Consider the following 22,221-nt stretch of genomic DNA (forward strand, 5'->3'; position numbering starts at 1 on the left):
CAAAATGTCTGTGTTAGGAAGTCTGCAAGTGTTATCTTTATATGATAAAATGTTGTTATATTGATGACACAGTTTTTAATTGCTCCTACTCAGACACAGGTTCTGTTGTAGCTTCAGAGTGCTTTCATGTTTTTCAGCAATCTCTGCATGGTCTAAGCTTACGTTAAGTGAGAACAAAGTCAACTGAGTTTGGAAATCCGGGGAAGTGGCTTTTAAAATCCACTGAATTTGTTCTAAGTAAAGTCTTTCCTTTTAACCTCTCTTTAAAGAGCTTGTTAAAGAGCTAAAGCCTAAATTTCGGTCCTCCATGGAGAGGCTTTTTTATGCTGCATTTCTGTTTATGATTGATAGAAATTAGGGCATTTTGTACATGAATGCATCATCTTGGGATCCAAAGAACATAAGCACTGTTTATCAAGGTGCAATAACATTAATTAGGAACACGAAGGCATTCAGTAATTAATCCACAGTGTATGCTTGGGTTGGTTGGCCTTATTTATGAATTGTCAGTTTCACCACCATATCTCTTTCAGTGTGTTTTATTCTTGTAGAAAGCTCTGTTCACACGGAGAGAGAAAACTGCTCATCACAGATTCATATTGTGGTGAGCAATGGTGAGTGGTGGGACATATTTCAACAATGAATAGTTGCAAAAAAAAAAAGGATCTGATTCTGCCCTGATACTACCCATCTGTCCAAAGTGTACCCCACCTCATGCCCTATGGTAGCCATATGGTAGCCCTATGGCACCGAACCCCTCTCAACCCTGATGAGGATAAGCAGAAGAAAATGAATGGATGGATTGATGGATCTGATTCTTTATGTAGACATTAAAAGTAAATGTTTACAGAGAAAATAATACATAGCAATTATTTATCTTTTTATCCTTTTGGCCTGTAGCACCTTAGCCTTACTGGGCTTACTTGGATTGTTTTGGAAAGGCAGTTTATCCCATAAATAATTTACATCGTCTGTAGGTTGATTTGGGTTGCAAGAGAGAAAACGATTTTTTAAAATGCTTTTAGACAATTAACCTTCCTTAATCTGAACAAATGCTAAATGAATGATTGAAGTTCACCAAATTTATGTCCCAGTGTCATAAGTCGTGTGGGAAATTCAGTAGTAGCTGAGCATGATGAAGAAGAATTGTGAGATAAATCAGATACCAATAATATTAAAATTGTGAACTCTTGTCCTTCCTGGCATGGACAACCAGTCACACTGGAAACTTTCATTTCTTGCTATTAAATATAGTAATATATGAAAGAAGAGGATGTACACATTGGCTCAACATATACTTAGAGAGTCCCAGCCATAAAGACAGAGAAAAAAAGTGGGGAAGTTAAGTTAAGAAAACATGACAAGTCAGTATGTGTCTGGGTGTCATTCTAAGTTAAGGCCCAGTCAGGATTACAAGGACACACATGCAGACACACATCTGTATCAATGTATTTATTGGAGGGAGTGAACTAGTTGTTCCCATTGCTCTCCAATTTGTTCTAAGGACTGTGACAGCTCATCTGTTTCACTAATCTGCTCTTAGACACTTTGGCTGCTAAAACTTCTACTGCATGCCATAATACCCTTAATTAATGTTTTCACGCACAATTAGACTCTGGCCTGTGTCTTTGTGTGTATATGGACTGGTGTAGACTTGGCAGAGAGCTACTATTTTGAACTATCTCGCCTGATAACACCACAGTCTTTGCATCTTTATCTTTGGAAACACCCACCTTAATTACCTACAGCAAGGGGGTTATGCTTTTGGTAGCGTTTGCATGCAGGTCTTTCTGTCTGTAAACGTGATAGTGTGAAAAATCTTAAATGAATTCTGATAAAAGTTTGGTTCATGTAACAATCTATTACAATTTGGCCTACATCCACCAAGGTCTGCAAGATTAACTTAATTATTTATTGATCGACAGTTGATAGCCTCATAACTTTGAAATTATGATTTTTACATGTGTGGCGTGTATTGTTAACCAGAGATGGGCAGTAAAATCCGATTACTTTTTTCAAGTAACGAGTAAAGTAAGGGATTACTATTGCAAAACACGTAGGAACGCTGCGTTACTGCGTTACTAAAACCGTGATTTTTTTGCGAGAATGTCTCATGACAGTGACGTAAGCAAGTGCAACGTTTGTGACAACAGCTGTGTGCAGATCAACAATGGATCATATATCGAGTGGAGAGAGTATGAGCGTGCAGCGTTTAAAGCGTGGAAGTACTGACCTTACTTTAAGTTTGATTCCATAAAAAGTGACAAAAACATTAGCGTCCGTTGTGCGTGGGAAGAAAACTTCTTTTTACAGCGAAAAAAACCCCTAAACTTCCAAGCAAGCACCGAGTGCGCTATGACGTAATGGGAAACTCACAGAGAAACTCGCGGATTCTTCCACTGACCGCTGCGGCACACCTGCACCAGGGTAAACCTCCGCCTACCCTGCTCCTGCTTTACAGGTGAAAATAGAGCAAAAGGGCCGCTGAGTCTTTGACTTTATTTATTTTCTGCTGTGTTTTACTTGCATCTATTTGAAAGAGTGAGTGTAAACACACAAAAAAAACAATTATTTTATGTGCTGGAATGTGCAGAAAATAGGTTTAAATATTAAACAAATTTCTTCCAGTCAGAGAATGTTGCATATAATTAAATTTTTGCTTGATGCATAAAGTTAAAAGATTAAAACTAATAAAACAAGTTTTAAAAAAGGAGACTTTTCCATTTGATTACATTTTGTATGATGGATTATGTAGAAAAAGTAGAATTGGGCTGAAAGATCTATCGCTTTATCACCTATTCAGGTTGTAAATCGTGTTTTTAAAAAGTAACTAAGTAACTAAGTAATTAATTACTTTTGAAAATAAGTAATCAGTAAAGTAACGGGATTACTTTTTGGGGGAAGTAATCAGTAATTAGTTACTGATTACTTTTTTCAAGTAACTTGACCAACACTGTTGTCAACATATAGAAAGTATCATGTCACACGATACTTTAAAGTAATGTGCAATTTTTGTACGTTGCACTTTATGTAGTCCTGTGTTGATTGTCTACTATATGTCATATGTAGCAGTATGGTCTTGGAGGAACGTTGTCTCGTTTCTGTGGGGGGGACACAATAAACCTTTGGTCAAAACTCTTTTTCACTTGATATTTATTACTAAACATTTAGTCAATTTTCTTGAAATCTGATTGGGGTTCTTGAGGAAATCAACACAGGAAGTGACAATGTAGTGAGCAGAGACCAAAAAAAAAGTTAGTGCCATTCAGTGACTTAAATCATAGCTGGGCAAAATAACAATTTTCTCACCTTCGTGATGAGGGGGTTGAAGTGACTGCCAATATCATTACAGAAAGCTGTCAGTTGGCATAAGAGCATGGCAAATACATTTGAGGATAACCTACTCAGCCAGAGCCTGGAATGTCTGCTAGTAACCGGCTGTCAACTACAAAGCGATTCGAGATGAGCAAACCACTTCCTGTGGGGATGGTTGTTTAGTGCCACGGAAAACATACTTCATTTGTTGAAAGGAAGACATGATGAGGGAATACAGGTACAGTGAAGGAAGCCTTAAACTTTTGACCAACAAAAACTATATCAAAGCAGAATGGGGAACAGTTTCTGCTGGCCAGTTAGTCCATTTCCAAATTCTTGAAGTGTTGCTGAAAGAAGATTTGATTTGACTTAGTGATGAGCACACCTCTTAAACGTTTGTGAAATATGAGTTGCTGACTCAAATTCAAAGTGCTATATATTTTTTAGAATGAATAGAATTTCTCCTTTTAAACATCTGATAGTACAGGACTTTGGGCAAAATCTGCTGTTTGTTTAAATCTGACTTAATACAAAAATCCTTTATAATGTTAGTTAATATTATGCGCTTAAAATAAATGTAGAAGTTAAAAGGGGTTTTTTTGTGTGTAGGAGGCCTTACATGTCATATAGATACAAGCAGATTCACCACCCTCTGTCCAATTTTCTTCTCCTGGTTTTGGTTTTGTCTCTGTACCACCTAGAATGGCAGAGAAAGATAGAGATACGCACTGAAGGTTACTTTGTCTGTGTTTATACTTTGCATAAGCATACACTATGTGTACATGCAAGGGAGCGTTTTATGCACCCTTTTGTATGCTCTCTGCATGTGTTTGTGTGTGCCAGATTACATGCATTTATGTGTGCTTGTCTGTATGTGTGTGAAGGTGAGGCAAGGTTGTTATGCAGGGGTGAAGTGGACACCTCTATGGTAGCCCTCTGCCTGCTGGCACTGGAGGCAAAAGGGCACAAGACTGGCATCAATTACATAGAGAGAAAGAGAGAAAGGTGTGTGTGTGCATGCCCATTGTATTTTTTAGCCTGAAATTAATTAATTAATTTAACATCAGTGGTTTAAGTTAGTGTGTAGTGTGGTCCAGCTTAGTGGTGAGAGCAAGGCATTAATAGAAGCAGGGTTAGAGGTTTCATTCCCATTGGAGCTTGGAGATATGAGAGCTAAAAATGCATCCGGCTAGGGTTCTGCAAGGTGCTTTAGATTTAAAAAAGAAAAGAAAAAAAACTTCAAAACTTTTCAACCTTGTTAGAGCAAAAGGAGCTGTTTGTTTAATTCGGTTTTATTAAATTCAGGTTTATCGGTATAGCGCCAAATCACAACAATAGTGAAAGTATTCTTTACTGTAAGGTAAAGACCCAAAAGTATTCTGGAGAAAACCTTAACAATCAAGCAACCTCGTATTAGCAAGCTCTTTGCAATGGTGAAAAGGAAAAACTCCCTTTTAACAGTTAGAAACCTCCAGCAGAACGAGGCTCAGAGAGGGGCAGCTATCTGCTATGATTATCTTCAACTTTCTTACATTTTAGTGTGGTTCTGTATCTGCGCTCTTGCACCATCATCTAGGTGTCACAAGTAGCAGGGAGAGGAAGCAGTTAGTAGAGGTTTATTCCCAATAAGAGAAAATGTGTTGGAGAAATTTCAAGCTCAACATGGCCCAAACTTAACCTGGTCACAATTCACTGGTGCATCCATGCCTTCTCAGCGAAAACAAGAATATCTTCTTTATTTAGTCTCTAACTGGGCTAAATATAAACAGGGAAGAATTTATTAATTTCTTTTTTAAATTTTTGATAAAACAAGAAAAAACTACATTGAACAGACTATTTTGAGGAAAAAATGTATTTGATTTGTCTCATTTCAGCATCTCTCCATTTTTACAGAGTAAATTCTCAGTATGTTCTCGTGAATGTTTTTTGTTAAAGGGATCCACTTTGCTTTTTGCTCTGAAAGAAAAAGTCTGAGAATTATGGTCTTTATTAAAAGGTTGGTGTGTCACCCTCTCTCTCTTTTTTCCTCTTTGTCTTTTTTTTGCCAGAAGATAATTTTCTTTTCCTCCCTTTCTCATTCTCTCTCGCTACCTCATCTATCTCTCATTCTCTTCCCCTTTCATTGTCTTCCCTCTCCACCTTCTTTGCCCTTCCCTCTTTCCCTCTCATTTTACTCACACACAGTCTCTCCCTCTCTCACTCTCCATCTCCCTGGGGACAATTTTCTTTTCTTAAATAAACTGTCATAGCTAGTGTTAAAATATGGGCCTTACATGGGGTGAGCGCGGCAAGGCAAAGGCATGGGGCCCTGGGATGGTATAAAACATGGATAATATGCTGTGAGAGGTAATTGTATCTTTTAGCGCTGAGATGAGTAGAACAAATGTGTCTCATCCCCATCTTTTCTCTCTCTCTCTCTTTTCCTTCTCTCCTTCTTTTCCTATCTCTTCCTTTACACACTTCAGCCGTGCTAATATGATAGAGAGAATATTGGCCGTACATCAGAGCTGCTAACAGTTCATAGTGAGTAAGGGTAAGTATAGAGGGGGGATGTGGGTCTAAAGAGGGTGAGAGAGGATTGGAGAGTGAATAACAAGGAGAGGGAGGGTGATAACAGAAGAGACGGACTGAGAGAAATGGAGAGAGGAAAGGTGAAAATGTGCCTGAAGATGCAAAAGTGACATGCTGATGACACACAAAGTCAAAATCCACTTACTGATTTCACTTTGCTTGTTTTGCTTGTGAAGGGTGAGAACAGGGATAGCTTGGAATATGGAATTAATCTGTTTCCAAAATATTAAGTTAAGAAAGAGATCTGAGAGCATCTAGTCACACAACACCATGACAAGGCCTCGGTCCCTTTGGTTCAAATGAAAACATGAACAACTACTGTCTTAAGCTTAATTGTAAGTTAGCCAGCTAGATCCAATCAAGTAATCAGATTTTGATTAAATGAGCTCTTAGGAGCTCTCGCTTCTGCAGAGAGACACCTCTGGCTGCTATCTCCATATAATATATAGAATCAATACATTTTCATGGTAATGTGAAAACATTACTTTGAATTTGACAATTTTAAAGTCACCTTTGGTGGAGTTTTTTTTTTCCAATTTTGTCTTCTTCTTCTTCTTCTTCTTAGTCTTTGTTGACCTGACCCAACTGCTCTTCCTCTCTGTGCCCCTAATTTTTTGTTTTTTGTCCTTTTTATCTCATGTCTTTTACATGATGCTCAGCTGTGGAATTTTGACAGCACCCAAGCATTACGTTATATTGAACTTGATTCTGTTTATCTGATGGTGACTCAAAACCATCATCCACCATCATTAGTTTTAACCATTTAAAAACTATTACTATTACTAGGTTGTTTAAATAAGACTGAGCTATAAATAGTAATAGTTATATATTTTTTTCCTTTTATATTGACTTGAATCGCAGTATCTTATGCTAAATATCTTCACCACTGGGGTTACTGGGACTCCTACTTTTGCAACCATATTACATGTGCTCTAATCATGCCCATTACTCTTCCGTATTCACACCAGTTTATTTTATTCTTTGTAATTTTAGTTGCTTATTCCTTCCTTCCTTCCTTTTTTCCTTCTTAATATTAAGAATAATTTTGCCACATACATCTCCTTTCTGGTGATGCCTTTATATACTTTACAAAACATCTCCTTTTATGTGTCACTTATTCTCGCCTGCTACTTTTCTCCAATCAACAACAGTATTGTTCTCTCATTCACTAAACTCTTCACTCCAAACTCATAATATCTCTTGTTATTTCTCTTTCTCTCATTTTGTTTTTTATGTCATTCTCGCTCTCTTTATTCTTTATGTCTCTGTCTTTATCCCCCCATTGACAGCTTCACTGGCTGTGGAATGAGGTGTGTTATCAGTGAGTGGCATGTCAGTCAGTCACAGGGCAACATAGCCCAGAGGAGAGATGCAGGGGGAATAGAGCCTGGTGAAGTAGGATGTGTGGGGGCTGTGGCAGGAAGTCAGGGATTAGAGGAGGTAGAAAGAAGAGGATGAGGTATAAGAGGAGGAGACAGTGAAGCATAAGCTAAGCAACATGATTGGATTGTCCAAGAAACAAAAAGAAAAGCCAGGAGAGTATAATTCAAGTGAGCAGGGTGGAGAGATCAGGGTAAAAAGTAAAGATTTAAGGTATAAAGAATGATGAGAGCAAAAGAGTTGATGGGAGGGAAGTGCAAAATGTGGGAGAGGGGTAAGGTGGGATTCTGTGTGAGAAAGGTCAAACAGCAACAGTGCAGTGTATATAAACTAGTGTCTGTGAAAAACTTGCATTCAAACACCCATGTGCTCATGTGTACTATCACGCTCAGCTCTGCATAAAGCTTAGCATTCCTCTAGTTGTTAATCAAATAATCTGACAGCAGTAAAATAGATTTCTCTCTTAAAATACTTTCTTTTATGAATTATCATACTTTTTATGCCATGCCCTACCTTTGACCCTAAGCATCTTAGGGCATCAAATACATGTTAGCATCAAATACATGTTCTTTTTTATAATAACAAATATATATATATATGCTATTTTAAGGAAGGGCTGCTGACCTGAAAGATAGGATCATGGTGAAGCTGGAAACCTAGACTCTCTGTAGCCGATTACCAAGACTACGTGAAGTACCCTCTGAAGGTCTACTAAAAGATGTGAATGCAGCAATACTTAAAATCCCTACTGTGACCATCCCCCAAAACAAACCAGCTGATCTATACACAGCAGCAGTCCTCACAGAGATGTTTGGCTGTAAGATGAACAGCCACAAGGAACAGTGTCCTACATGGAGAAGGAGACTAGAGGCTAAGGTAGCACAGAGGGAAATTAGCCAACTACAGCTACAGAAAGGTGCGATGAAGAAGGTGCCTAAGAAGTACAGTAAGCTGCCCATATCTGAGGCCTTGGAAACTGCCAAGGAAAGACTCACAGCCTTGGCCAGCCAATTGAAAAGGTATACCAAAGAGATAGAAAGCAGGAGAATAAACTAGCTGTACTTTGCTGAACCATCTAGGGTGTACTCTCAGTGGCAGGGGTACAACATGAGAACAGCCCCACCAAGGCTGGAGATGGAGTAATACTAGAAGAGCATCTGGAAAAATGATGCAACCCATAAGTGCAATGCTCAGTGCTAGCTAGTGGAGCTAGGACCAGACCACAGCAACCTCCTTGAACATGGCCCAGTATCCATCACAGTGGCAAACATCCAAGAAAGGGTCCCAGGTATAGATAATTGGACAGCACCAGGCCCAACATGATTCCCACCTATTGGCTGAAGAAACTGACTGCACTCCGTGAGCATCTGGCAGCGCAAATGAACCAGCTGCTTATCAACGCGAGACACCCAGAATGGCTAACTGACAACCAGACAGTCCTGATCCCCAAGGATCCCCAGAAGGGAGTGGGCCCATCCAACTACTGGCCAGTAACCTGCCTCATACCACATGGAAGCTCCTGTCAGGCATCATAGCGGCTAAGATGAACAGGCACATGGGTCAATACACGAGTAGGGCAAGTAACTGGAATTGGCAGGAATAACAGAGGGGCAAAACACCAGCTACTGGTAGACAGAGCAGTCGCTCGAGATTGCAAGACCACCACCAACCTGTTCACTGTCTGGATTGACTATAAGAAATCCTATGACTTAATGCCCCTCACGTGGATGGAATGCCTAGAACTATACAAGATCAACAGGACCCTAATAACTTTCATCAGAAACTCAATAGGGATGTGACAAACAACACTAGAGGCCAACTTCAAGCCAATTGTACCATCAAGTGCGGGATCTACCAAGGAGATGCTCTGTCTCCACTGCTCTTCTGTATAGGCCTGAATCCCTTCAGTGAGAGCATTGGCAAGACTACGGATACCTATACAGAATGGAGCATTTGTCAACCACCTCCTCTATATGGATGCCGTCAAGCAGTATGCCAGAAGTGAACGAGACATGGATTCACTCATCCACACAACTAGGGTATATAGCAATGACATCAGAATGTCATTTGGACTGGAGAAGTATAATTGGATGGTAACAAAGAGAGGGAAGGCCATCAGAACCGAGGGGAATGAACTACCAGAAGGGAACATTGCAGATATCAAGGATAGCTACAAGTACCTGAAAATCCCACAGGTAAATAGGAGTGATGAAGAAGCCACTAGCGAATCCACAACCACCAAATACCTGCAGAGGGTCAGGCATGTCCTGAAGAGTCAGCTGAATGGGAAGAACAAGATCTACGCCCTGGTCAGATATCCTGCTGAATACAGAAGGAGATAGAAGCCACCAACATCAAGACAAAAAAGCTTCTGACCATGCATGGAGGGTATAGCCCCAAATCCAGCACCCTGAGACTGTATGCTAAGCAACAGGAGGGAGGTTGAGGATTGGTGAGTGTCAGAACCACTGTCCAAGATGAGACAACGAATATCCATGATTACATCAGGAAGATGGCCACAACTGACCGTGTGCTTAGTGGATACCTGAGGCAGACGAACCCCGAGAAAGAAGAAGAGCAAGGAGAAGAACCATCGTGGAAGGATAGGCCCCTTTATGGTGTGTACCACCGGCAGATAGAAGAAGTGTCTGACATTCAGAAATCCTACCAGTAGCTGGACAAAGCTGGACTGAAAGACAGCACAGAGGCACTAATCATGGCAGCACAGATACAAGCTCTCGGCACAAGATTGTTAGAGGTTGGGGTCTGTCCCACCAGGCAAAATCCCAGGTGCAGGCTGTGTAAAGATGCCCCTGAGGCAATCCGGCACATAACAGTAGAGTACAAGATGGTAGCAGGCAAAGCATACATGGAACGCCATAACCAAGTGGCCGGAACATCCATGCCAAGTAGTAATGGATATAGCTATACTGATGGATAGCAACATGAGGAAGAAGAAACACGGGAAGCTTGAAAAATACCAAGGCCTGAGAGAAGAACTTGAGAAGATGTGGAGGGTGAAGGCAATAGTGGTCCCAGTGGTAATTGGAGCACTTGGTGCAGTGACCCCCATGCTAGACGAGAGGCTCTAGCAGATCCTAGGACAACATCTGAGATCTCTGTCCAAAAGAGTACAGTCCTAGGAGGATATAATAGATTTCAAAATTCTGCCGTTTTGCTCATGGTTTCTGTATCATGATGAGCTAAACCTTTAATCTGTGACAGCTGTCTATTTGTAACACCATTTTGAGTATATAATCATCTAAAAATGTAAAGTTTATATAAAATTAAGGAAATTTGTTTTTCGTTTATTATTTCTTTGTTGTAACAATGCTTCTTGGCATTAAATCCTATATCCTATGTGTGGGTTGCACCGATGAAAACTGCCAATGCCAAACATCTTATTTTGTTGTTGGCTTCTGGTACCCCAAGTGATGGAAATCAGGTGCCTTATTAGTGCTGTTCAGCAATGAATCCATATTGTGCCTATGACAGTTGGATCGTAGGATCAAAGTGTGGAGAAGACCCTGATTGCTCCACTGATAGGGTACCAAGCTTGGTGGAGGCAATGTGGTGGTGTTGGACAGAATCTACCTCACTGGAAAAACAGGCATTGTCATCATTGGAGGCATTCTCAGAGCAGAGAGATATCAAGATGAAATTCTTCAATCAGTGACAGTCCCATATCTCCACAGTCTTGACCTCAACCCTACACTTGTGGGATCAGCTTGGGTGTGCTGTTTGTGCCAGAGTGATGGTTCTTCTACATGCTGCTGAGGCCCCCGTATGTTAAATTTCCAATATGTCTTTTTCCTCTGAGACATCCAGTCATCCAATCCAGTGACACCAAAATAGCAGAATAGGCTGTTTGGCATTGGCAGAGAAGAGTTGACAAGTTGTTGTTTTTTTTTACTCAACTCTGCTCGTTGTACACATGCATTTTCCTTACACATGTGGCACCACTTAAGGGAAAAATAAACAGGCTTTCAAGTGGTAAAAGATTTAGTTCCAAGAAGCATTAATGACAAATACAGCACCAAGAGAATGACAAATACAGCATTAAATATGGAATATGTGCAGTGTATATATTTCAAAGGGACATGTTTCAATACATTGCTGATAATTTTACATTTAAACAGGGGTTTTAAACTTTTTTTATAATCATGCCTCCCACCTCCACCCCCCTGCAGAAATTGAACCATACCAGCAAAGAAAGAAAGAAATAGCAGGTTAAACAGGTAATATCACTTGAATGCATGTGGATGTGATGTAATGAATATTTTACAGCTGACTTTTTAAAAAACTTTTTTTGCTGATCCTTATGTTTGGTATTGGTTGCAGGTATTATATTGATATAAAATGAGAATTATTTACAATGGTTAATGTTTTTATATGACCAGAATAGCAACTTTGAGATGTTTTTTACTAGTACTTTCTTAACTGCCTTTACTTTTGTGGCCCACAGCTATGAATTTAGCTTAGGAGAAACACTGCTGTCCACACTGTGTACTGACCCATGGCTTGGCAGGAGTGTGAAAATCGAGAAGAGCTTTAGTCAAAATGCCAGTATACAGATCACTAAAAGCTTTCCACTCAGGGTGTTTCTGGGCTTTTAGAAAGGCTTAGGTGGTACTGTTGCCAGTGGGGTGAGTTTTGCACCATGAAAGGGCGCTTAAAACTCCCAAAGAGGACAAAAAATAAATATCACAGTTAAAAAAAACTATTTAATAAATGTAAATTATGAAAGTCAGACTAAAGAGCTATAGAACTCTTTGATATATGTTTTAGGGGAAATATAGTACTTGGAAATCCTTTAAGGCCATCAGTTTTACCACTGCAGTGAAAATGGGGATAATACAATGTAAAATAAGAATAAATAAAGAAAATGTGCTGTTTCTGTTTTATTATAGTTTAATTTTCATCTAACATCAACTGTGGCATTTTGATCGATGTAGCAGGAGAAGTATATACAGGCCAGAAACTAATGATGCTTCTGCAGCTAAAGTAGTGGCATGGACGACAATTGGTGCAGAGTTTGAGTTTTAATATTCAGTTTAGTTTAGGACTGAAACTTGCTGAAATCATATATCTTTACAGTTTCAGCTTTGATCTTAATTTGGCAGTTTGAGTTTGCAGGATAGGGAAATAAAACCCATAGTTATCTTTCAACCAGTCTTTTTAACCATTTTACAATTAATAATTGTTATAGTCGAAAAATTGGTTAGTCGCTTTGTTGAATAAATTGTTATACAGTATAACCCTGGGACATTCAGTTACAGTATGGTGCCAAATCAGGTAATTGCTATTCTTGTAAATACATAATTAACTAAAAATAGTGGCTGCTACTTGTGGATTACACTGCATAAATGGATATGCAAGTAGTGGCAATACCTTATGGTGCTTGTCCTCTGTGTAATAGAAAGAGAACAGGTAGAGTTTCAAATGCATCTTTCTTCTGGACACAGTCCAAATGAGACTAGTTATCAACACAAGAATTCAAGAAGTCCTTTTTCTGTTTACCCGTATGCTGAAAGAACTCTGAAGTTACACTGGCTAAAAGAGACGAAGAGAGGTGGAGGAAAGGATGAGGTAAAAATACAGATGGGCAGGGCAAAAGGAAAACTGGAGAAAAAGTGTTTGTGAAAGCTAACAAAGGGGAATTGGCTGTGTTTCAAAAGGGCACATGGCGGCTAAGGAGGATGAAGTGCTTCAGGATTCATTTACATCAGGCCTGACAACTGCCTCACATCATCCCAAGAGCAACACAGCTCTGGCTTAGAGATTCCTAAAGAGGGCCCTTCTTCTAGCTTCCTCTCTTACAGCCACGCTCAGACTTTTCTTTCTCTTCCCCCTGTCTCTTTTTTCCCTCTTTCCTTTTTTTCCACTCCCTTACTCTCCTGCGCTCTCTCTTGTGCTCTCATGCGTTTGCCAGTCTTCAATCAGCTATCATGAAAGTGTCTGTCTGGGTGTCTTAACTATCCTCTGAGAGGCAGACACTTGTCTGGGCCTGCCTTCATCCCCTAAAGGCGTTTTTTGACTTGGACTTATTTCTCTCCTCACACCTTTTCAACTTCCCTAAAGAGCTGACAACAAGTGAGAACGACGGGGCAAGATAAACATGAGGGGAAGAGACAGGAAGGGAGATGAGAGGAGGAAGTCATCAAGTGAGAGAGAGGAGAAAGCAAAAATGGTTTTGGAAAAAGGGGAGAAAATGGAGAAAATGAAAATGAGGTGAGGAGACTGAAAAACTGAAAAAAAGGTGAAGGAATCAAATGACCTCATGAAGAGGAGAAAGGACAAAGCAAGGAGGACCAGAGTGGAAGAGACGAGAAAGATGAAACAGGAGAAGGAGGGCTCTAGTAAGACAGAGACTGTCACGTTTATCAGTGGTCCCACAGTGTGTTTCCCAAACACAGGATTTGGAGATTGCAGTAAAGGGAGAAAGTGGGACAGGACACATTAAAGTTTTTTTGGTGAGCGGAAGAAGAGGGGTGGGTGGGTTTGTGTGTGAGGCGGGGATGGGGGAGTGATGTCCCTTTTTTGGAAGTATCTTTCTTTTGGCCTGGGTTTGATGTGAAAGCGAACTGGTCCTGCTTTGACGGTGTTGTCTGCTGTGCAGTTTTTAATATTCATGCAGCAGATCAGGAAAGGAGAGGGGAAAGGAGTGGAGAGGAGATTTTTGGTCAAACAGAAAGCTAATTTGCAGCTGAGGCAGTTTAGCCTGAGGCACTTTCTGCTACTGGGGAAATGAGCTGGAAGATTAGCCGTATGTATAATTCACACACACGTAGTCACACACACACGCGCATAGATATGCACTGATGGTGTTTGCACACACTTTTGCACAAAGATGAACAGGCGAACACAGAGCAGCTGCCGCTTTCTAAGATGCTGTGTGTTACAGTAGTAACCTGCTGCTATGTCTGTACAGCTGCATGTGCCCTTCTGGCCACTCCCTTAATGGTCTGCAATAAAACTTTTAATATGATCACTTTTGCACTGTCCTATATATAAAGCTTGGTGTAAAATATACATAGACATTATTTTAAAACATCGGTCAGTTTTCGTTTCTCAATCAAATCCTCAAGCTACTCTGAAAAGTAGAAGTGTAGTGTACTAGTCACAGTTTTGTGACACTTTTGACATTTTTGTGACACTACCCTAGTTAATATACACCAGGGGGCTCAGATTTGCAGTTTTGTCATGTTCTACAACAAATGAAATTAAAAAAAAACAAACACAACACTACATTTTCAGAAACATTTGTGGCTTTTTTCTTGTTTGTTTGTTTTTTTGTTATTTGTACTACTTGAACACTAAAGTAGCCCCAAATGAGATGACAGTGCCAGCAGTGGCCCACAGCTCACTTAGGTTTGAAACCCCTCATACACACAGTTCACTGCACAGAGCTGTAAACATACAAGGTAAATATAAAGAATGATTTCATTCTGCTCATCAAGGATATATGTATCTCCTTTTGATGGAAATTCCAGATCCATGACAGACATGCAAATCTTTTCCTGGATGGCCTCGAAGAGGATGGAACACCATTTGACACACAACAACTGACCACCAGGCTTTCTGATGTCAGTGAGGATGGTGCCATGTGGGTGGGACTCAGCTCTAAGGGTAAATATGACTGTTTTCTTTTTTTAAGTATTTTGATTTGGGGGTTTTTTTAAATACATTTTCATGAAATGCTTTTGATAAATTGCTTTACTTCAGCACCACATTACAGCCAGATGTTTTAGATGCTTTACTTCCTCTGTTGTGTTGTTTTAAATGTCTATGATGTTCAAACTGTAAAAACACTGCTTTAAGAATAAAGAATAAGCTTCACCTTTATTATCTGAGCCAGTACTACCATCTGTTTTTTTTTTTTTTTCAGTCCAAGAAGAGAAAAATTACTTCTTAGTTTATCATGTCAGTATATCTTAATATGGTGTCAATGACTGCTTCACCTTTATTTTCCTCCGAGCCTTTATCCTGCTTCAACTACACATCTGTGATTGATTCGTAGTGCCTGCGAGCTGTCTAACAGTCAATAGCAGAGAAATTGAGAGAAAAATGATATCCGTTCATCTCCAGGGTGATAAACGAGTGTTTTTCTTCTCGTTTATCAGTCATTGATCCGTAGTTCACAGCAGGTAGCAGCTGATCAGCTGAAGATCACAACAGAGAGGATGATCAATGCAAGTGATTGGCTTGAGGGAGTGAGAGAGAATCAGAGATGTTGTGCGTGTGGTAGACGGAGAGGGAGAAGGGTTGTTGAACCCAGAGGCTGTGTCTAGAATTCTTATCAGTGGATTGATTATGTAAATACTGATCAGATGTATTGATTAACAGCTATGTCTGTTTTTGGATGGGAAAGTACTAACCGAAAACTGTAAGTACAGCGAAAAGATCTTTAAAGGCCAACTACCAACTCAAATGTTGTTAAGGAAGTGTGATCACTTGTCAAGAAAGTCCTAAATCAGCTGTTAATAATACATTATTAATAACTTTAGGGAGCTAACTTGGTGCAGAGGTGTGAATAACATGTGTCCATATGGTACTGAAAATCTTTATCATAAATCCTTGTAATCCCTAAGATTTTCATGAAACCAAACCAAGGTTTTCCTCACTGTTCAGGGTCAGCATTTTTCATTCAGCGTATTTACATTGGCTAATTACCTTGTTTTTATAAGCTAAGGTTTTTATAATAACAATGAATCTTACTACTTTCTTTATCAAGAATTTTGGGTCGGGTTAACTAACTAACAAGTATCATTATGTTTACATAATGTTGATATCAATATGTATTTTAAGTATTAGTTCTAACAAGTTTCAGTCCTAAATCTGGTTTTGATGTAAACATATTAAAAAAGGTTTTGTTTTGGTTTTTTTTAATATTTTATTTTTTGCTTTTAAATTAAACACAGCATGCTTATACAGATTCGCCTGAGGACAATTACTATATTTAGCATTTGTGAACTTATAAGCATGAAAAAAGAAAAAGAAGGAGAAAAAAAGAAGAAGAAAAAATTATAACAATATTAACTAACTGAAGAGTAAAATAAAATAAGAAAATTCACGTGGAGTGTGAGGCATGAATTATGATCAGTTAATTTTTAAAAATTCTAGAAATGGCTGCCAAATCGTACAAAAACTCGCCAGTTTCCCCTTTCTATCAAATCTTATCTGTTCCACCCTGGCCACAGACACCATCTCATTAAGCCACCTTTTAAAACACGGGGCAGAAGAAGACCGCCACTGTAAAAGAATATGTTTCTTTGCAGCCAGCATACCCATTGTAATTATCTGTTTTTGTGAAAAGGAAAAAGATTCGATTGATGCAAATGATCCAAGTATAGCCAGTCTACCATCAAGTGGTACTTTTTTCCTAAATTGGTTTGAAAACCATGTAAAAATCTGGCTCCAAAAAGCTTTCAAGACAGGGCAATGCCAAAATAGATGTGCAAGGGAACCTTCACCGATATTACATCTGTCACATAAGGGGGATACAGAATTATAGATCAGGTTAAGTTTAAGTTTAGAAAAGTGTAATCTGTGAGTGACTTTAAACTGGATTAGTTTATATCTGGTGTTTATTGAGCCTTTCTGAATATTGGACAAACAATTTGACCATTGGTCCTCAGACAGAGGAACACCGAGGTCTTCAGCCCATGTATTCTTAAAACAATAAGACCGGTAATGAGGCTTCAGATACTGTTGCTGCCTCTACCTGGAGCCAGATCGGAAGCTTATCATAACAATAATCAGTAGGCAAACCCCACTGCCAGTGCAATAGAGCTCTTGAATTTGCTGCCCAGTAATAATGTCTAAACACAGGGAGACCCAACCCCCCACTGGAAGTATTTTTTTTGATATCGTCTTTGAGCTTATCCAGCATTTCCAAAAAATTCAATTTATAGAGGAGTTTGGGATTTTTAGAGATCTTAAGGCCAAGATAGGTAAAAGATGTAGTCACTAATTTGAATGGGAGTGAGCTGAGAAACTTTGGGCATAGATTATCTGTTACTGGCATAAATTCAGATTTGTCCCAATTGATCATATATCCTGATAATTTCCCAAAGTGTTTAATGCAATTTAAAAGATTAGGGAATGAAATTTCTGGTTCGGGAAGGCAGATCAGTAAATCATCTGCATGCATATTAACAAGACTTTCAACATTCCCAAATTTAACTCCCTGTATACCAGGGTGGTTTCTTATGTTAATGGCAAGGGGCTCCAGAGCTATATCAAAAAGAAGCGGTGAGAGGGGATCCCCCTGTCTCACTCCGCATTGTAATTGAAGGGGGGAGGATTTATCTGTGTTAGTGAGAATGCAGGACACCGGACACAGATAAATCATTTTAATCCAATCCCTAAAATATTCCCCAAAACCAAATTGTCTTAGAGTCTTAAATATATAAGACCATTCAATCTGATCAAACGCTTTTTGGGCATCCAGAGAAAGTACTGCTGTTTTAGCCTCTTTTCCATAACCTGAGTAAATTGTATTTAATAATAAACGGACATTATTGAATGACCATCTACCAGGAATAAATCCTGTTTGATTAGGATGTATAATTGTTGAAATATGTTTGATCAATCTTGTAGCTAAGACTTTGGTTATGATATTTAAAAAGTTTTAACTTGCTTGGTTGCTGCTTTCTTCTGTGTGCATGTATTGGAAAAAGGAATGATGGCAAACTGCTGTAAGCTGGTTAAGGAATGTTTGCTGTGTTCGGTATCCTGGGACTTGTAGTATTTAACATTGGCTGGTATTGCTGCAGCCATGGCTGTCACTGTTATTTAACCAGTAAGAAATTATAAGAAACGTAGTAAATATGATAATTGATGCTTTAATCTACTCTATTAAAAGACAGAGAGGAAAAACACATACCTGTTATGGCCTGTTATTAAACTGCCATCAGTTGTAATACCATAAAAACAAAGAATAAGAAGAGAAATGGCTGTAAGGAAGTAAAACACACAGAAAGAAGAGAGAGACACACAGAGAAGAGAGAATTAAGGCTTATACCTTGCATCATCCCAGTAACAATAGGGAGAGTGCTTTTCAGAGGAAGGCATAATCCCATTTCCACATGCTAAAGAAATCCTCAGCCAAAGCCTAAGGCTGCACAACCACACACTGATCTAACACACTTACATCCCATAACACTTCCTCACTTTCCTTCTGTTTTACATGCACATGCACCCTCCCAAAGCACACACACTCAAACACACAATACTGTGGTTGGGCCAAACACACCAAAGCCTCTCTGAGCAGCAAATACAAATACACATACACACATACACAAGCATTTACACACAGACACTTTCACAGGCAAAGCTAGACATGGCAGGGGTTCTGTCGATGTTTAGAGACGTTATCCATCTTCTAAGAGTTATTGTCGAACCAGACAAAAGTTGGTTGGATACTAAAAGACTCCAGCCTTCTTTTTTGGACAGATTTCATCTTCTTATGTTCTGTCCAACATTGTCACATATGTATGGTTATGTATGGAGAAGATGATGTGTTTGAACTTTACTGTGCTTATGTGTTTGATTTTGTCTTTGGTGTTCAGTCCAGTATGTCCATGTGTGTTTGATGTATTCCAGCATATCTATGCTTGTTAAAGACACTTTGAAGCTTGAGAGGCTGTGTCCACAATTTTTTAACTCTTTGCATGAGATAAAATGTTTTTTGTTTGTTTTGCTGATATTTCTGATAGAATGTATTAAATATAGTAATATCTGAGCTTTAAATTGGCAGTGAATTTAGTTCCAGTCTCTCTGTTGATAAGATTTCTTCCTTCAACTATAGGTTTTTTCTATGGTCTTGAGCCATATGCAGGAGATAAGCAGTGAAGTTCTGCTCAGTAATAGTGCTATCTGCAGCCAGCCTGTGATGGTCTTTTCTGCTAATCTGTGTCATTGGCAGCTAAAATCATGTCTTTCTTTGCTGTAGACAGTAGAGAAAACTCCTTTGTTGCTTCTGCTGAATCTCTCTGTGTGAAACTAAACTTCAGATCACTGTGTTCCTGTGTTTGTACTTTTCAATATGAGCCATAGTTTACTGTTTGCTGACTTCTTTCTGTTTACTTAAACCATTAAGTTAACTTTTCCTCCTGTTGCTGCTTCAAAATGAAAGCTTTCTGGTGGCAAACCAGTATCCGTCGCTACGTTTGTGGAGCGTTACTAGCGTTGCACATGTGATCTACCTGATTTGGACATGGTCTCTTCCTGTTTCATGAGCAGATCAGCTTTAAATAAGCTGGGAGGAACAGTACCAACAGTTGTACTCACATTAAAAGTACTCACATCTCCTAGTCTAAGTGACTGGGAACTTAAATTTTTTGTTTTCTCTATTTATGAACATTTATTGTTTAAAAGTACTATTTTTTTTAACTTAATTAAATTAATTTGTCATTTACAACTTCATGGCCTTACAAATATCCAGTTTTTTATAGTTCAGAAAATAATTCAAGGTGCAATATGCAACATTTATTTCCAAACATCCTCGTAATAACACCTTGTGTCTCCAGAGGTTATGGTGAGTCACTCCAGCAGTCAGTCTGGACTCTGATGAAAAAAAGTAGCAATACAAAGTAAACAAGTTTTTCTTTTTTGATGCAGTCTATGATTTTGACCATAATAAACTACTGAGCAGTAGAACTGAAAGGTGAGACAGCTGGCTAGCAATTGCTTGTTTTTTGTACTCCTCGATCTGCCACCACAATCACTACAGCTACCTGCAGCAATTGTGTATCATACATTTTATTATAAAATTTATATTTTATATATAATTGCCACTTGGTTTTATATTGCACTGATTTAACGACCTTTAAAATCAGTTGTAAAATAAAACACGCATATCACAGCAGAAGAGCTGCTGCATTGTTGCAGTTAATGGTGATCTTAATATGTTAAACTAAAGGGAATTATTGTAAAAAGCCTGGATACATGCTCTTAAGGTTTCCACAGCAGGTTCATACAAAGAGTGTCCAGTTTAGAGTAAACAATCATTAACCAATTAAAGCCATGCTTTAGCTTTAGCTGCTCTCTAGTGGAGACACGTAAAGACTGGCAGATGTAGTTCGGCTTGTACTGTGAACTTGGCCATTATAAGCAGCTGTGGGCAGCCTCACTTAGCTGGTATCAAGAACCTGATAAGATAATCTACTAAATACTGTGAAATCCTCTCACTCAGTGCCTTCAGTGCAAACCCATTAACACCTTCTTTATGTCATTTCCTACTCCCCTTTCATCTCTCCAGGGTCTAATCAGTTCATTGGACGAATGCAGGACTTTAGATTTTATCCTACCACTTTGACTAACAGGTGAGTTGGACAGAAGGAAGCTGAGAGACAGGTAATGACTGGCTAGTGGGAAAGAAGGAGGGAGGAGTCATAAAATGACCACTGAAAATTAGTGTTTAGGAAAAGAGCTATAAATTATAGCACATACGAAAAGCATTCAATGTCTGTTTAGAGACTGAATAAAGAAAAAAGATTTAGAAATCGTGAGAAATACACAAATACTGAACAGATTAACATAACAAGGAAGAAGAAGTATCATAAAGTGTTAAAGTGAAATAAGGAGGGGGCTTATCATTGCATCTTAAAATCCATACTGCTTCCAGAGGATTTTCCTGAGAATTCAATACAAAGCAATTAGTCTTTTGGTTACACGTGATGTACTCCACACAGGGAGCAGCTGACAAGATTAGAGATGCACTAAACAAAAGGCTGAAGTTTCAAATTATGGCTTTGATTAACCAGTTTAAGCTAAATGTTTAGTCGAAAGGACATTAACAGGTGCTTTGAGATTTTTTCTTAAAATGGAAATCCATCAGATTTTTGTTTTACAGCGTTAAGTATATATATAAAGCAGTTATATAGTTTAATTTAACACAATTTAATAAAGAATGCTGTTAACTTATATTTTGGTTTCAATTTTGGTTGTTTTCTTCTTTTTTCATATCCCCAGTTTAGTCTGCATGCAATGACATTCTGTGTTCAGAATTTAGGTTTAATGTATAGTTTCTTCCTTTACCAGGGAAATAGTAGAGCTGTATTCAGGAGTCCTCCCTGAGCTCCATGTCCAGTCTGAGTGTCGATGTCCTCCCACTCACCCAAGGGTGCACCCTCTAATTGAGAGGTACAGTATCACAGTTTTTATTTACTCTGTACATTTTTTCAAAACTGAATATTATAGCTGGAGTTACTTTGTAATACCAAAACTAATAATAAATTAGTTTTCCTCTATTTAAAACACTAGTTTTATATTATGCTACCGTTAACAGATATTGTATCCCCAATGCGGTTGAGGACACCACCAATGACAGAGTCTTAAGACTGAACCTTAATGCCCATCCACTAAGTTATATCAACGATCAGGACATGGGCACCACATGGGTATCTAAGATCATGACTGCACAGGAACTGGATGAAGGAGTCACTATTACAGTAGATTTGGCTAATGGACAGTACCAGGTAATGCACCTCATTTCAGCCATGAGCCCACTATGTTTTGAGAAACATCCAATTTAAATATTGTAATTTATTTGTAATTTTGGCTTCATTTGGCAAACATGACACTGTTTTTGAGAGTTTCCCTTATTTTTCCTGTGTTACTGTACTTTTGCAGCAACTATGACAAAGACTGTACAGACATCTGCCTGTACAGAATCTATAGGCCTGGTACCAAATGTTTTTCTTTTGTAGTTTAAGACCAGACCTGCTGTCTGGCTGCACTGAAAGGCTAATTCATTCAATAATTTTCATCAGGCACAGCAAAAGTATTGGATAGGTGCATCAGGTTTACTGTAAACTTATTTTTACTTTGAGATTTAGTGCTTGCTATGGATAGTCTAAGTAATGTGATGACCTTATAAGAAATCATTTTATTTGAACAGTCAACTAAATTCCATTGTTGTCTAGTATAAATTTGAAAAGCTGCAATTCA

At 38.8% G+C, this 22,221-nt stretch overlaps 1 protein-coding gene across 4 annotated transcripts in view; it reads left to right on the forward strand.

The window, feature by feature from the left end:
* Nucleotides 1-22,221, forward strand: part of ush2a (Usher syndrome 2A (autosomal recessive, mild)) — a 214,996-nt gene that overhangs the window by 17,988 nt on the left and 174,787 nt on the right. For all 4 annotated transcript variants that reach the window (XM_084931033.1, XM_084931019.1, XM_084931025.1 and 1 more), the window contains exons 6-9: nucleotides 14,760-14,895; nucleotides 20,531-20,594; nucleotides 21,313-21,414; nucleotides 21,560-21,749. In XM_084931033.1, the coding sequence (XP_084787159.1) occupies nucleotides 14,760-14,895; nucleotides 20,531-20,594; nucleotides 21,313-21,414; nucleotides 21,560-21,749 (492 nt within the window). The remainder of the gene's footprint in view (nucleotides 1-14,759; nucleotides 14,896-20,530; nucleotides 20,595-21,312; nucleotides 21,415-21,559; nucleotides 21,750-22,221) is intronic.

The sequence above is a fragment of the Perissodus microlepis genome, chromosome 1, assembly GCF_051167445.1.
Source record: "Perissodus microlepis isolate ML-2025 ecotype Zambia chromosome 1, ASM5116744v1, whole genome shotgun sequence".
Classification (NCBI taxonomy): domain Eukaryota; kingdom Metazoa; phylum Chordata; class Actinopteri; order Cichliformes; family Cichlidae; genus Perissodus; species Perissodus microlepis.